Source organism: Mustelus asterias, chromosome 2 (genome assembly GCF_964213995.1).
Source record: "Mustelus asterias chromosome 2, sMusAst1.hap1.1, whole genome shotgun sequence".
NCBI lineage: Eukaryota > Metazoa > Chordata > Chondrichthyes > Carcharhiniformes > Triakidae > Mustelus > Mustelus asterias.
The window spans coordinates 117,983,063-117,995,879 of record NC_135802.1 but is presented as its reverse complement, the minus strand read 5'-3'; the positions used below and the strand labels follow the sequence as shown (position 1 = coordinate 117,995,879).

The 12,817-nt window shown below is 43.5% G+C and overlaps 1 protein-coding gene across 1 annotated transcript in view; it reads right to left on the bottom strand.

Annotated features, from left to right (window-relative positions):
• Nucleotides 1-4,340, bottom strand: part of lpcat1 (lysophosphatidylcholine acyltransferase 1) — a 182,310-nt gene extending 177,970 nt beyond the window's left edge. The window contains exon 1 of the mRNA XM_078240535.1: nucleotides 4,052-4,340. Within this exon, the coding sequence (XP_078096661.1) occupies nucleotides 4,052-4,189 (138 nt within the window). The 5' untranslated portion in view covers nucleotides 4,190-4,340. The remainder of the gene's footprint in view (nucleotides 1-4,051) is intronic.
• Nucleotides 4,341-12,817: the final 8,477 nt, after the last annotated feature.

Here is a 12,817-nt window from a genome sequence, read left to right as displayed (position 1 = left end):
ATAGACTGGAAATCGCTGAGGGCAGGGACTCTGGATGGGGAGGAATTTGTAAAATGTGTACAGGAGGGTTCGTTGGAACAATATGTAGACAGCCCGACTAGAGAGGGGGCTATACTGGACCTGGTACTGGGGAATGAGCCCGGTCAGGTCTTCAAAGTTTTGGTAGGGGAACATGTGGCAAATAGTGACCACAAGTCTGTTAGCTTTAGGATAGTGATGGAAAAGGATGAGTGGTGTCCCAAGGGTAAGGTGTTGGATTGGGGGAAGGCTAACTTTAGTGGGATCAGGCAGAAATTGGCAGCTCTTGATTGGGAGAGGCTGTTTGAGGGTAAATCCACATCTGGTATGTGGCAGTCTTTTAAGGAACGGTTGTTAGGGCTACAGGACAAGCATGTGCCTGTAAAAAAGGATAGGAAGGGTAGGATTAGAGAACCGTGGATAACCAGGGAAATTGAGGGACTGGTCAAAAAGAAAAGAGAGGCGTATGTTAGGTCCAAGCAGCTAAAAACGGAGGGAGCTCTGGAGGAGTACAAAGAAAGTAGGAAAGTACTCAAACGGGGAATTAGAAGAGCAAAAAGGGGTCACGAAATGTTCTTGGCAGACAGGATTAAGGAGAATCCCAAGGCATTTTATTCATACGTTAGGAACAAAAGGGTTGTTAGGGAAAAAATCGGACCTCTCAGGGACAAAAGTGGGGACTTATGCTTGGAGCCCAAAGAAGTAGGGGAGATCCTAAATGAATACTTTGCGTCGGTATTCACAAAGGAGAGGGATGTGTTGACTGGGAGTGTCTCTGAGGGGAGTGTTGAACCGTTGGAGAAAATCTCCATTACAAAGGAGGAAGTGTTAGGTTTGTTAGAGAATATAAAGACTGACAAATCCCCAGGGCCTGATGGAATCTATCCAAGGCTGCTCAGGGAGACGAGAGGTGAAATCGTTGGGCCTCTGACGCAAATCTTTGTCTCGTCACTGGACGCAGGTGAGGTCCCAGAGGATTGGAGGATAGCCAATGTGGTCCCGTTATTTAAGAAGGGTAGGAAGGATAACCCGGGTAATTATAGGCCGGTGAGCTTGACGTCCGTGGTGGGGAAGTTGTTGGAGAAGATTCTTAGAGATAGGATGTATGCGCATTTAGAAAGGAATAAACTCAAACGATAGTCAGCATGGTTTTGTGAGAGGGAGGTCATGCCTCACTAACCTGGTGGTGTTTTTTGAAGAAGTGACCAAAATGGTTGACGAAGGAAGGGCCGTGGATGTCGTCTATATGGACTTTAGTAAAGCGTTTGACAAAGTCCCTCATGGTAGGCTAGTGAAAAAGGTTGGATCTCACGGGATAAAGGGGGAGGTGGCTAGATGGGTGGAGAACTGGCTTGGTCATAGAAGACAGAGGGTGGTAGTGGAAGGGTCTTTTTCTGGCTGGAGGCCTGTGACTAGTGGTGTACCGCAGGGCTCTGTATTGGGACCTCTGCTGTTTGTGATTTATATAAATGATCTGGAAGAAGGAGTAACTGGGGTGATCAGTAAGTTTGCGGACGACACAAAACTGGCAGGACTTGCAGATAGTGAGGAACATTGTCAGAGGCTACAGAAGGATATAGATAGGCTGGAAATTTGGGCAAGGAAATGGCAGATGGAGTTCAATCCTGAAAAATGTGAAGTGATGCATTTTGGTGGGAATAATGTAGGGAGGAGCTACACGATAAATGGAAGAACCATAAAGGGTGTAGAGACGCAGAGGGACCTGGGTGTGCAAGTCCACAGATCTTTGAAGGTGACGTCACAGGTGGAGAAGGTGGTGAAGAAGGCATATGGCATGCTTGCCTTTATAGGACGGGGCATAGAGTATAAAAGTTGGGGTCTGATGTTGCAGATGTATAGAACGTTGGTTCGGCCGCATTTGGAATACTGCGTCCAGTTCTGGTCGCCACACTACCAGAAGGACGTGGAGGCTTTGGAGAGAGTACAGAGGAGGTTTACCAGGATGTTGCTTGGTATGGAGGGGCTTGGTTATGAGGAGAGATTGGGGAAACTGGGGTTGTTCTCCTTGGAAAGACGGAGGATGAGGGGAGACTTAATAGAGGTGTATAAAATTATGAAAGGCATCGATAGGGTGAACGGTGGGAAGCTTTTCCCCGGGTCAGTGGTGACATTCACGAGGGGTCATAGGTTCAAGGTGAAGGGGGGGGAGGTTTAACACAGATATCAGGAGGACATATTTCACACAGAGGGTCGTGGGGGCCTGGAATGTGTTGCCGGGCAAGGTGGTGGAGGCGGACACACTGGGAACGTTTAAGACTTATCTAGACAGCAATATGAACGGAGTGGGAATGGAGGGATACAAAAGAGTGGTCTAGTTTGGACCAGGGAGCGGCGCGGGCTAATTGTTCTCTTGTTTCTCGTTTCAAGGCTTCATTCTATGATCATCTTGCTGGTGCCAGTACAGAGCGAGACTGCGGATAGTTGGGAACCTGTCTCGGGGGCAGGGAATTCAGATGGTGTTCATAAAGCAGAAGTGGAAATGAATAGGGTTGGGAAGCATTTTCCGATCAGGGCCAGTGTGATTTCCTGGACTCGTTTCGATCGCCTCAGAGGGTCGGAGAGGAATTTCCCAGATTTTTTTTTCCCCATATTGGCCCTGGGGTTTTTACTCTGGGTTTTCGCCTCTCCCTGGAGATCACATGGTCTGGAATGGGGGGGTGGGGGTGAGTTAATAGGTTGTGAAGAACAAAGCATCGTAGCTGTGAGGGACAGCTCGGTGGATAGGATATTAGGATGTAGATAGGCTGGAAAATTGGGCGGGGATCCTGGATTCAGAATTCAATCCTGGACCGGGGAGCGGCGCGGGCTTGGAGGGCCGAAGGGCCTGTTCCTGTGCTGTATTGTTCTTTGTTCTTATTCCCAACACCTTATTCTTGTACTTTATATATTTGTACAATGTCAATTCATATTTTTACCTAATGCATGGTGCACGTATCAGTTAGTCACCAGCATCTACAAGTGTGCTGAAGCACCAGCTGCAACTCCCTAAGCCGATGGAATCAACACACACAGTTGAATCAGCAAGAACATATTTGCAGTTAAATGACATCCCATGAGAATATTACCATTGTTAAATAACGATTCTCCTATTACTCTTATAAACGGTGAGCCTCACAAATGCCTTTAACTGATCACTCATGTAAAGGCTGATTAACGATATTATGCATTAGCAGCTTACCTTTCAGGAACATAAGGTAACATATGGGGCTACGAAATTTAATCCACAGATGCACTATTGATTTTATTCCGCGAATGAGTACCATAGCAATATCACAAACCACACAGTTATAATCAAACCTCGCCGAGTACCTGAACCTCAACAGGTAAATATTGCACTCAGTTGCAGTGTCAGAAGCCCACCGTACATACCTTAAATTGTAAATACCCAATTAAGAATGTCATGTCTTCAAAATTAGTGAAGCAATTCGCAATGGCGTCGCTATGATCTGGTGCTACAACAGGAAGCTAAATATTGTGCGCATTGGTTTCCCAGAGGGACACTATTCACAGCTGGGAGCTTCCTTAAGGAAACAAGCTGTAAGCCTCAAGTACTACAAGACACATAACGGATGTACCGCAGCTGCTTTTACATTTCTACTCAGACTTTATAAGTCTGTGCTATTTACTGGGCAATAATAGCTCTCTTAATCTATCACAAGACACCTTACATAGCTTTAGGCTAAAAAAAAATGAATTGCAATCTATGCCAGAAATCTCTCCCCATGCTTTTATAGATACTAAAAGATCTAAATCACAATAAGCTGACATGAATTAAAAAATGCAACTCTTCCCACGTCTACAATTGGACTACTGTGTTTGCAGCAACTGAGAGGTTGAAGTAAGGCGGTTATGAGCTGAGGAGATTGTTTCCCATCACTTGTGGCTCTCTCATCAGTTGTGGCGATATCACTGTCAGGGCCTAAAGGAGAGCAACATGAGAGGGGGAGGCCGGGCTCTGCAGCAGGGTGGGTGCCGAGGCCGGCGGCTCGGGCTCGCTGCCCTGTCTCCTCACCTGGACTTTCTGCAGCGCCGAGAAGCGGATGTCATGTACAAAGGGATTCCTGACCGGCGGCAGCCGAGCCCGCTCCTCCTCCCCGGCCCCGGTGCCGCTTCCTTTCACTGAGCGCTGTGCTCTCCTCGACATCCTCATGGTCACTGTTCAGCCGCCCCGCCACGGCACTCCGGATGTATGGATGGACAGCCGCCTATCTCCGACAGGGCACCGTGCCCGACTCAGCTCGCTCCGCTCTCAGCCGTGGCGCAGTTACCGTCTCACTCCCACCTCCCCCGCGCGCGCGCGCACACACGCACGCGCCCCATAGGCGGGCGGGGTCTCCGCCGGCGCACATACTCCAGTCAAAGGCAGAGCGCGCGCCAATGCACAGCCACTCCAGCAAGTCAACTACACGAGGGGATGGTTCAGGTTACACGCAGGATATAGAGAAACAATGCACAACGTTGGGAGATCCCCTCTCCTATTGAGTCTCCTTGGTCACCACTAAAATAATAAAAATCTGGCCGACGCATGATCTATCGTCACCATTTCTGCCCTCTTGCAGTGGCAGGTGAGTTTTCTTTGTGAATAAGCCAGGAGACTTTAATCTACTACTTTTGCTGTGTAAATTAATAAATATTAACGACTGATTGATTAATTAAACAGGCATGGCAGGGATGATGATGTGCCATGACTGAAGAATTTTGGAATCTGTGGAATGTACTGCAATCCCAGCCAACCATATCTGCAGTAAATCTCTGCAGTTTGTGTAGCTTTAGGTCAGGTTGCTGAGATGGAATCTAAGTTGCAGACGTTGTGGGACATCAAGCAGAGGGAGAGTTATCTGGACACTTTGTTTCAGGAGGCAGTCTTAGGTTAAGTAGAACTTCAGAGTTGGTCAATATGCAGGGACAATAATATGTGGCTGCGAGTCAGGCAGGTAGATGGAACAAAAGGCGCCTTAGCTCCTGACTTTGTCCAAAAGGTATAAGTTGCTTGCTACCTCTGTGGTGAGGAGGAGGGCTGCAGGATGGATGAGAGGACTGACAATGGCATCATGGTACAGGAGGCCATTCAAGTGGGTGAAGCACAAATGAACGTGGTAGTGATAGGAGACTGTATAGTGACAGGAGACTCATCTCCAAACTTCATTGCCTGGGGCTTAGCTCTTCCCTCTGCAACTGGATCCTAGACTTCCTACAAGAAAGGGATAGAAAATCTGGTAAACTGGTGCGTCAACAATAATCTCTCCCTCAGTGTCAACAAAATGAAGGAGATAGTCATCAACTTCAGAAAGTATAGTGGAGGGCATGCCCCTGTCTACATCAATGGGGACGAAGTATAAATGGTCGAGAGCTTCAAGTTTGTAGGTGCCCAGATCACCAACAGCCGACGCTGTAGTTAAGAAAGCCCACCACACCTCTACTTTCTCAGGAGACTAAGGAAATTTGACATGTCCACTACAACTCTCACCTACTTCTACAAATGCACCATAAAAATCATTCTTTCCGGTTGTATCACAGCTTGGTATGGCTCCTGCTCTGTCCAAGACCACAAGAAACTACAAATGGTCATGAATGAAGCCCAGTTCATCACACGAACCAGTCTCCCATCCATTGACTCTGTCTACACTTCGCGCTGCCTTGAAAAAGCAGCCAGCATAATCAAGAACTCCACGCACGCCGGACATACTCTCTTCCACCTTCCATCGGGAAAAAGATATAAAGTCTGAAGACAAGTACCAAACCGACTCAAAAACAGCTTCTTCCCTGCTGCCATTAGACTTTTGAATGGACCTACCTCACATTAAGTTGATCTTTCTCTATGACTAAAACACTACATTCTGCACTCTCTCCTTTCCTTCCCTTTGTACGGTATGCTTTGTCTGTATAGCGCACAAGAAACAATACTTTTCACTGTATACTAATACATGTGACAATAAATCAAATATGGTCAGGTAGATGGATACTGTTCATCTATAGATCTCTGCAACCATGACTGGCAGCTCCAAATGTGATGCCTGGTGCCACTCCTGTGGTTGGAGATGAACCTGAGGTGCAAGGGGAAGGATCTGGTTGCTGTGGTTCATGTGGGATTTAATAACAGACAGAAAAAAGAATGATGAACCTGTAAGTTAGCAAATGTAACACTGCTTTTCAAGAAAGGAGGAAGAGAGAAAACAGATAGCTACAGGCCAGTTAAATTAACAACAATTGGTCTGAAAATTTTGGAATCTATCATTAAGGAAGTGTTGAAAACAGACTTAGAAAAGCTTAGCATAATTAGAACAAGTCAAATGGTTTTAGAATCATAGAATCAATAGATCAATAGAATCATAGAATTTACAAAAGAAAAATTCTGTTTGAAAAATTTATTCAAGCTTTTTGAAGATGTAACTAGTAGGGTAGAACAAAAGGGGAGCTGATAGATGTAATTATATACCTGGATTTATAAAAGCCATTTAATAAAGTGGCACACTAAATGTCAATAGCCAAAATAAGGGTTCATGAGTTGTGGGCAATATACTCGCATGGATAAAGGATTGGTTAAGGGACAAGAAGCAGTGGGCACAAATGGAGCATTTTTAAGTTGGCTTAGTGGAGTGCTGCTAGGATCAATTCTGAGGCCACAGCTATTTACAATCTATATAAATTACTTGGATGAACACAGAGAGTAATATATCTAAGTTTTCTGGTGATACATTGCTAGGTGGAAAGATAAGCTGTGGGGAAGACGCCGCGAGGCTGCAAAGAGATATAGACAAGTTAAGTGAGTGGACAACAAGATGGCAGATGGAGTATAATGTGGGGAAGTGTGAGGTTACTCACTTTGATTATAAGAATAGAAAAGTAGAGGATTTGTAAAAGGTGTGAAACTTGTAAATGTCGATGTTCAAAAATGTTTGGTGTTGCCTGTACAAGGAACGCAGAAAGTTAGCATGCATGTGCATCAAGCAGTTAGCAAGCCAAATGGTATGTTGGCCTTTATTGCAAGGGGATAGGAGTACAGGGACAAAGATGTCTTGCTACAATTTTACAGGACATTGATGAGAGTAGTGAGGGTGGTAATTGAAGAGGTTCATCAAACAAGTCCCAATCTTTTTTAAATATAGGAGGAATGCCCGATTGTATTACAACATTATTTTCAAAAAAGGCTCAGACGACAACCAATCTTCAAGCAACCACCAGTAGAGACAATAATCTAAGACCACATTAATTGTCATTGAGTCAGTACACCAAACACTGAGGGGGCGATCTTATAAAAAGATTCTAAGTCCCGGACGAACATGATAACAGCAGAGTTTTAGATCTGTTTTTTCAGTGAAGCCACAAGTCTAATCTTATGCCATTCTGTGCAAAAAGTCTTGCGAAAGGGCATGAGGCTGACCTCGCTGGATATCCAGTGCTGGTAAGCGAAAAGCAAGAAATCAATTTTTTTGCCTCTCTCACGATCTTGCCAGCTCGCCCCACCCATCAACCAGTGGGACGAGAAGGTAAGTTTGCCCCTTGAGGTTCTTTTTTTAATTTTGCAAATTAATTGGTTATAAGGAAAGTAATTTTGGAACAGGACATAGGTGACTTGGATATCAAGGATGGATTAATTATTTTATTACAAATTATAGATGGGTTTTACAAGAAAGATGATCTGTTGGAAGCCTACAAAGCATGGCCAATATTTTGTATATTTAAGAAAACAGACAATCAGTTCATGGAAGAGTGATAACTTGTATAAGACATTGACAAAGTTTCACCTCGAGATTGTGCTTTCATTCAAGTTACTAGTTTGTGCACAGATTCCTAGTATTGACAGGGGTTCAACTTCATGGAAAAGTCTCTCTCTTGGACCAAATGGCTGCTGCCCTAAAACATTATGGGAAAGCAGCCCTTGCTAGCTACTTTCAAATCAAATACAGGCAACTCTGCAGGGATGTAAGGAATGGAGCAATACATGGTTGCTGAATGTCAAAATCACCTGAATACTAGATGCAGGGTTGAATACAGAAATGGGGTTGATGGTAGGCAGTCTGGAAATTGACATACTTTTAGCCAATTTCAGAATCAAGATAAAAAGTGGGTCTACGATGGTGATCATAAGTGCTTGAACCATAGAAATCCACTAGGAATGATTAACAGGGCTTATTGTTATGATTCCAAATATCATTATAAAAATATCAAATGAAATCATAGAAACCCTACAGTGCAGAAGGAGGCCATTCGAGTCTGCACCGACCACAATCCCACACAGGCCCTACCCCCACATATTTTACCCGCTAATCCCTCTAACCTACGCATCCCAGGACTCTAAGGGGCAATTTTTTTAACCTAGCCAATCAACCTAACCCGCACATCTTTGGACTGTGGGAGGAAACCGGAGCACCCGGAGGAAACCCACGCAGACACGAGGAGAATGTGCAAACTCCACACAGACAGTGACCCGAGCCGGGAATCGAACCCGGGACCCTGGAGCTGTGAAGCAGCAGTGCTAACCACTGTGCTACCGTGCCTGAACTAGAAAAATCATGTCTTTTAGAGAAGGCATGGAACAGACAATGCCAATACTGAGAAGGTGATGATGACTGACCTGAAGAAATTGTACTGTTGCTTACTGGGAATCAATTGATGAGTATTTTGATTGCTGAGTCATTCAACTGTGCAGTGTTGGATAGCAACCCACCAAGTAGCAATTGAGCCAACTCACCCCACACACTGCAGAGATGCAACTGATGGATAGCAGTTGCATCTCTGCAGTGTGTGGGGTGGGTTGGCTCAAGTGCTACTTGGAATCTCTTGACAAGCAAGATCAGAATAAGGTTAAAGAGTAGAAAAGCTCTACTTGCTTTAGGTTTGGGGAAGAAAATACATGAAAGTATATCAAAAGAGTACCTCTCCATGAAAGATAGTTGGCAGAAGTCTCTTCATTAGTTTTGATGTGGTCTCCATTGAGATACCTCTGTCGTTAAAAAAGTCCGAAAAAAAACCACAGATGAAACTAGACATGGAAATTAACAAAGCACTTGTATTCAGGGGAACTGTGGATTTACATTTCACTTGATTGGAGCATTACTGCATACCATTGAGGAAGCCAGATTTTTCTTGTGGAAAAGTGTACTGATGTGTTGAGAAATAAAAGTTTGGTTGACAAGAGTTTGCTTTATTTCCTCTGCCCATTTGAATGCCTTACGTCTAAGCAGGAAAGATTTTATCAAGGCTGAGGTTTCAGAAAATAATTCGGAAAGCGTTGCAACATCTCATAAGACCATCTAAGGGAGTCTCTTTTCTAGTGATTTGGTTTATTACAAGAGCATGGAGAATGGAAAGTCCCAGAAAAATTGCAAATTACATGGACAATTCACATGTCCTTCACAGACGTTGAAAGCACTGTTGCAGGATGCTGGCATAGTTGATTGGGAATATGAAACTCTTATTGAACAAATCACATCTCAGTGTGATATTTGTGTCAAATACTGGAGAACGCCAACACACTCTGTTGAAAGTTTTCCACTAGCCACTAATTTAATGACGTAGGAATGTCAACAACATTTTTGATGGATAATTGCAGAGAATTTACAAATGATGAATTCCAACATATATATGAAAATTTGAATATTATAGTCAATACTGTGGCTGAGAGACTGTTCACTAATGATTTATGTGAAGGAGTCATGCAGTCATTGACATTATGTTACATAAGATATGAGAATCATAGAAGAGAATCCTTACAGTGCAGAAGGAGGCCATTCAATCCATCAAGTCTGCACTGACAACAATCCCACCCAGACCCTATCCCCATAACCCCATATATTTACCTTGTTAAACCCCTGCACTAAGGGGCAATATACCATGGCCAGTCAACCTAACTTGCACATCTTTGGACTGTGGGAAGAAACCGGAGCACGTGGAGGAAACCCATGCAGACACAGGGAGAATATGCAAACTCCACATAGACAGTCACCCAAGGACGGAATTGAACCAGGGTCCCTGGTGCTGTGAGGCAGCAATGTTAGCCACCATGCGCCCTATTGGCTTGCAAGTTGCACACAGTGTTGGCATGGGCAGTACATGCTGAAACATTTTTGCAAATGGTTGAGGGGTAGAACCCACACTAATTTGTGTATAGTGGGAATCCAAAGTTGCCTTCGGTGCTATTAGGTTGATGGATAGGTTGATTGGCCAGGTTAAAAATTGCCCCTTAGAGTCCTGGGATGTGTAGGTTAGAGGGATTAGCGGGTAAATATTTGGGGATAGGGCCTGGGTGGGATTGTGGTCGGTGCAGACTCGATGGGCCGAATGGCCTCCTTCTGCACTGTAGGGTTTCTATTCTATTCTATTCTATTGGATGCTCCCCCTGCTTTAGAAGGAATAACCATTAGAATTATTTTCTCTGCCCATTTGAATGCCTTGCATCCAGGCAGGAAAGCTTTTATCAAGGCTGAAGTTTCAGAAAAGAGTTCGAGAGTGTTGCAACATTGCATAAGACCATCTGAGGGAGTCTTTATTTTCAGTGATCTGGTTTATTACAAGAGAGAGGAGCATAGAGAATGGAAAGTCCCAGAGAAAGTTATAGGACATGAGGGAAAAACTGAGAATTCAACATGAGAATCAAACAATATAAACCTATTCCTCACGTATCATTGGAATAAATTATGAATTTTCAGATACCAATGTGATAGGGTATGGCGAAGCACCATGTACATTGCATGCTCATATATTTTATAGGGCAGAGCTGGAGGGACAGGATATGATAGATCAGGAGTTAGATACTGGTAGAAAAGTGGAACGTGATGAACAGGAAACAGTTATTGTTTCGAGAGGTCAGCTGCCCAAAGTGGGTTCTTGGGTTTCATATAGCCCATAAGGATTGAATAACTGGAAAGATTGACAACAGCAGGAAGGGCACGGAAATCTACTGGAAAATATAAGAATTGGTTCAATGTCCAGGACGATGGGTAAGCAGTGAAGGCCATGGACGGGTAGAATGGAGAATGAGAATGGAAAGTAAGGGAGCATAGATCAAGTTACAGTAATGGTACGGGTAATGAATCCTGGATAAGGAAGTGTTCACATCCAGTAGAAAGGGCCTCAATTAGGGTATACAGGGGGTTTATCAGTAACAGCCTGGAAGGTTTTGACAGTCAAGTAGAGGATGCTTTCTAACAAGCTGACACAGTAGAGTGGAGAATGCAGAATCATCACAACAAAGTATAAAAGTAGAAATAATAAAAACTGAGAAGTTTTTGTGATGGCCAACAAATTAGGTGATTAAGCTATATGGGAGGCTAAACAGAAAGAGTTAGGTAGAGAGAGTTTTCTTATGTATTCAGAATCCGAGATAGGGTCAGCCAGCATTATTGCATCAATGGATATGCACGCAAAATGTCCAACTGGATGGATCTAACAAGTCCAGGACTAGGTTAGTGACTCAGGGTTTTGAAGAATGCGTGAAAATAATGGGGTCAGAGTGGACTCACTCACAGCAGGAAAGGTAATGTTGAAAATTGTTTTGGCCCTTTTGGCAACATTTTATTTGGAGTGTAAGTCAATGGACTTAAAAGTTGCATTTTTACAAGTGGATCATATCAAGAGGGAAGTGTTTTTCAAACCTCCTGAGGACGCACCAGATGTATAAGAAATACTTTGGTAGTTAAATAAGTGTGTCTACAGTTTGAACAATGCTTCAAAGTATGGTATTTTCAGTTAGATCGGTGTTATGTTTTACTAGTGCCATGGTGAGATACTGTCAGGCATCTTTATGATGCATGATGATGACTTCTTATGGGGTGGTACTAAGTTTCAAAACAATGTTGTTGACAGAATTAGAACAGAAGTTAAAGTTTGGAATTGGGCTTCAGTGGCATTTAAATATAATGAAATGAAACAGTGTAGTTTTAATGCAACTTCATACCAACAATCTTATTTAGAAATCGTTAACTTTATCGCAATCAATCAGACGAGCTCCTCACAAAAATATGTAGATGCTTTCAAAGCTGCGACAGACCTACTTCAAAGTCTAGTTGGACAATTGAACTGGCTGGGCACACAGACAAAGCTGGATGTAAGTTTTGATGTCTTAGGACTGAGTATTATAATGAAACATCCCAAGATCCAGGACATTTTATGGGCAAACAAAACATCTTGAAAATTAAAGACGATAATATGTGCTGGAATTTACATTTTTGGATGATGCTAAGAATATTAAATTGTTTGTTTTTAGTGAGGGATCTTGTGTAAACCTTTGTGATGGGTTTTCAAATGCAGTGTGTTTTATAATGTTTCTTGTGGGTGAAAATAGGAAAAGTTGCTCCTTGGCTTGGGAAGTCGAGAAAATAAGGAGAATAGTAAAATGGCTGCTGAGGGTCTTGTGCATGTCAAGGCAATTGACATAGCATCCTTTTTATCAAAGATGTTAGGGGAAATTCTATGAGGGAAGAACTGGAAAATTGTACCAGTATAATGTTATATAGAAAATTGTTCCCTTTGGGATAGCATGCACTCCACAAAGTGTGTAAATGGAAAAAGATTAAGGACAGAATCTTGAGCCCGTGTCAGCATAAATGGCAGTGTTGGTCCAAAGTCAGGAAACGAGATTATTGCCAGCGAGATCTTGTTTCCCAATTTTCCATGTGCTTCGCTCATGACATAATGAAGTTCCTGCCCAAGAGGGTAGGGAACTTCATTTCAATACATTAACATCTAATTTGCAAGCCATCCCGCCGGGACTTAGACCCTCTTTGAATATTCATTCCGTGCTAACATGATGTCACGCCGAGGTGTTGAGTCTAGATAT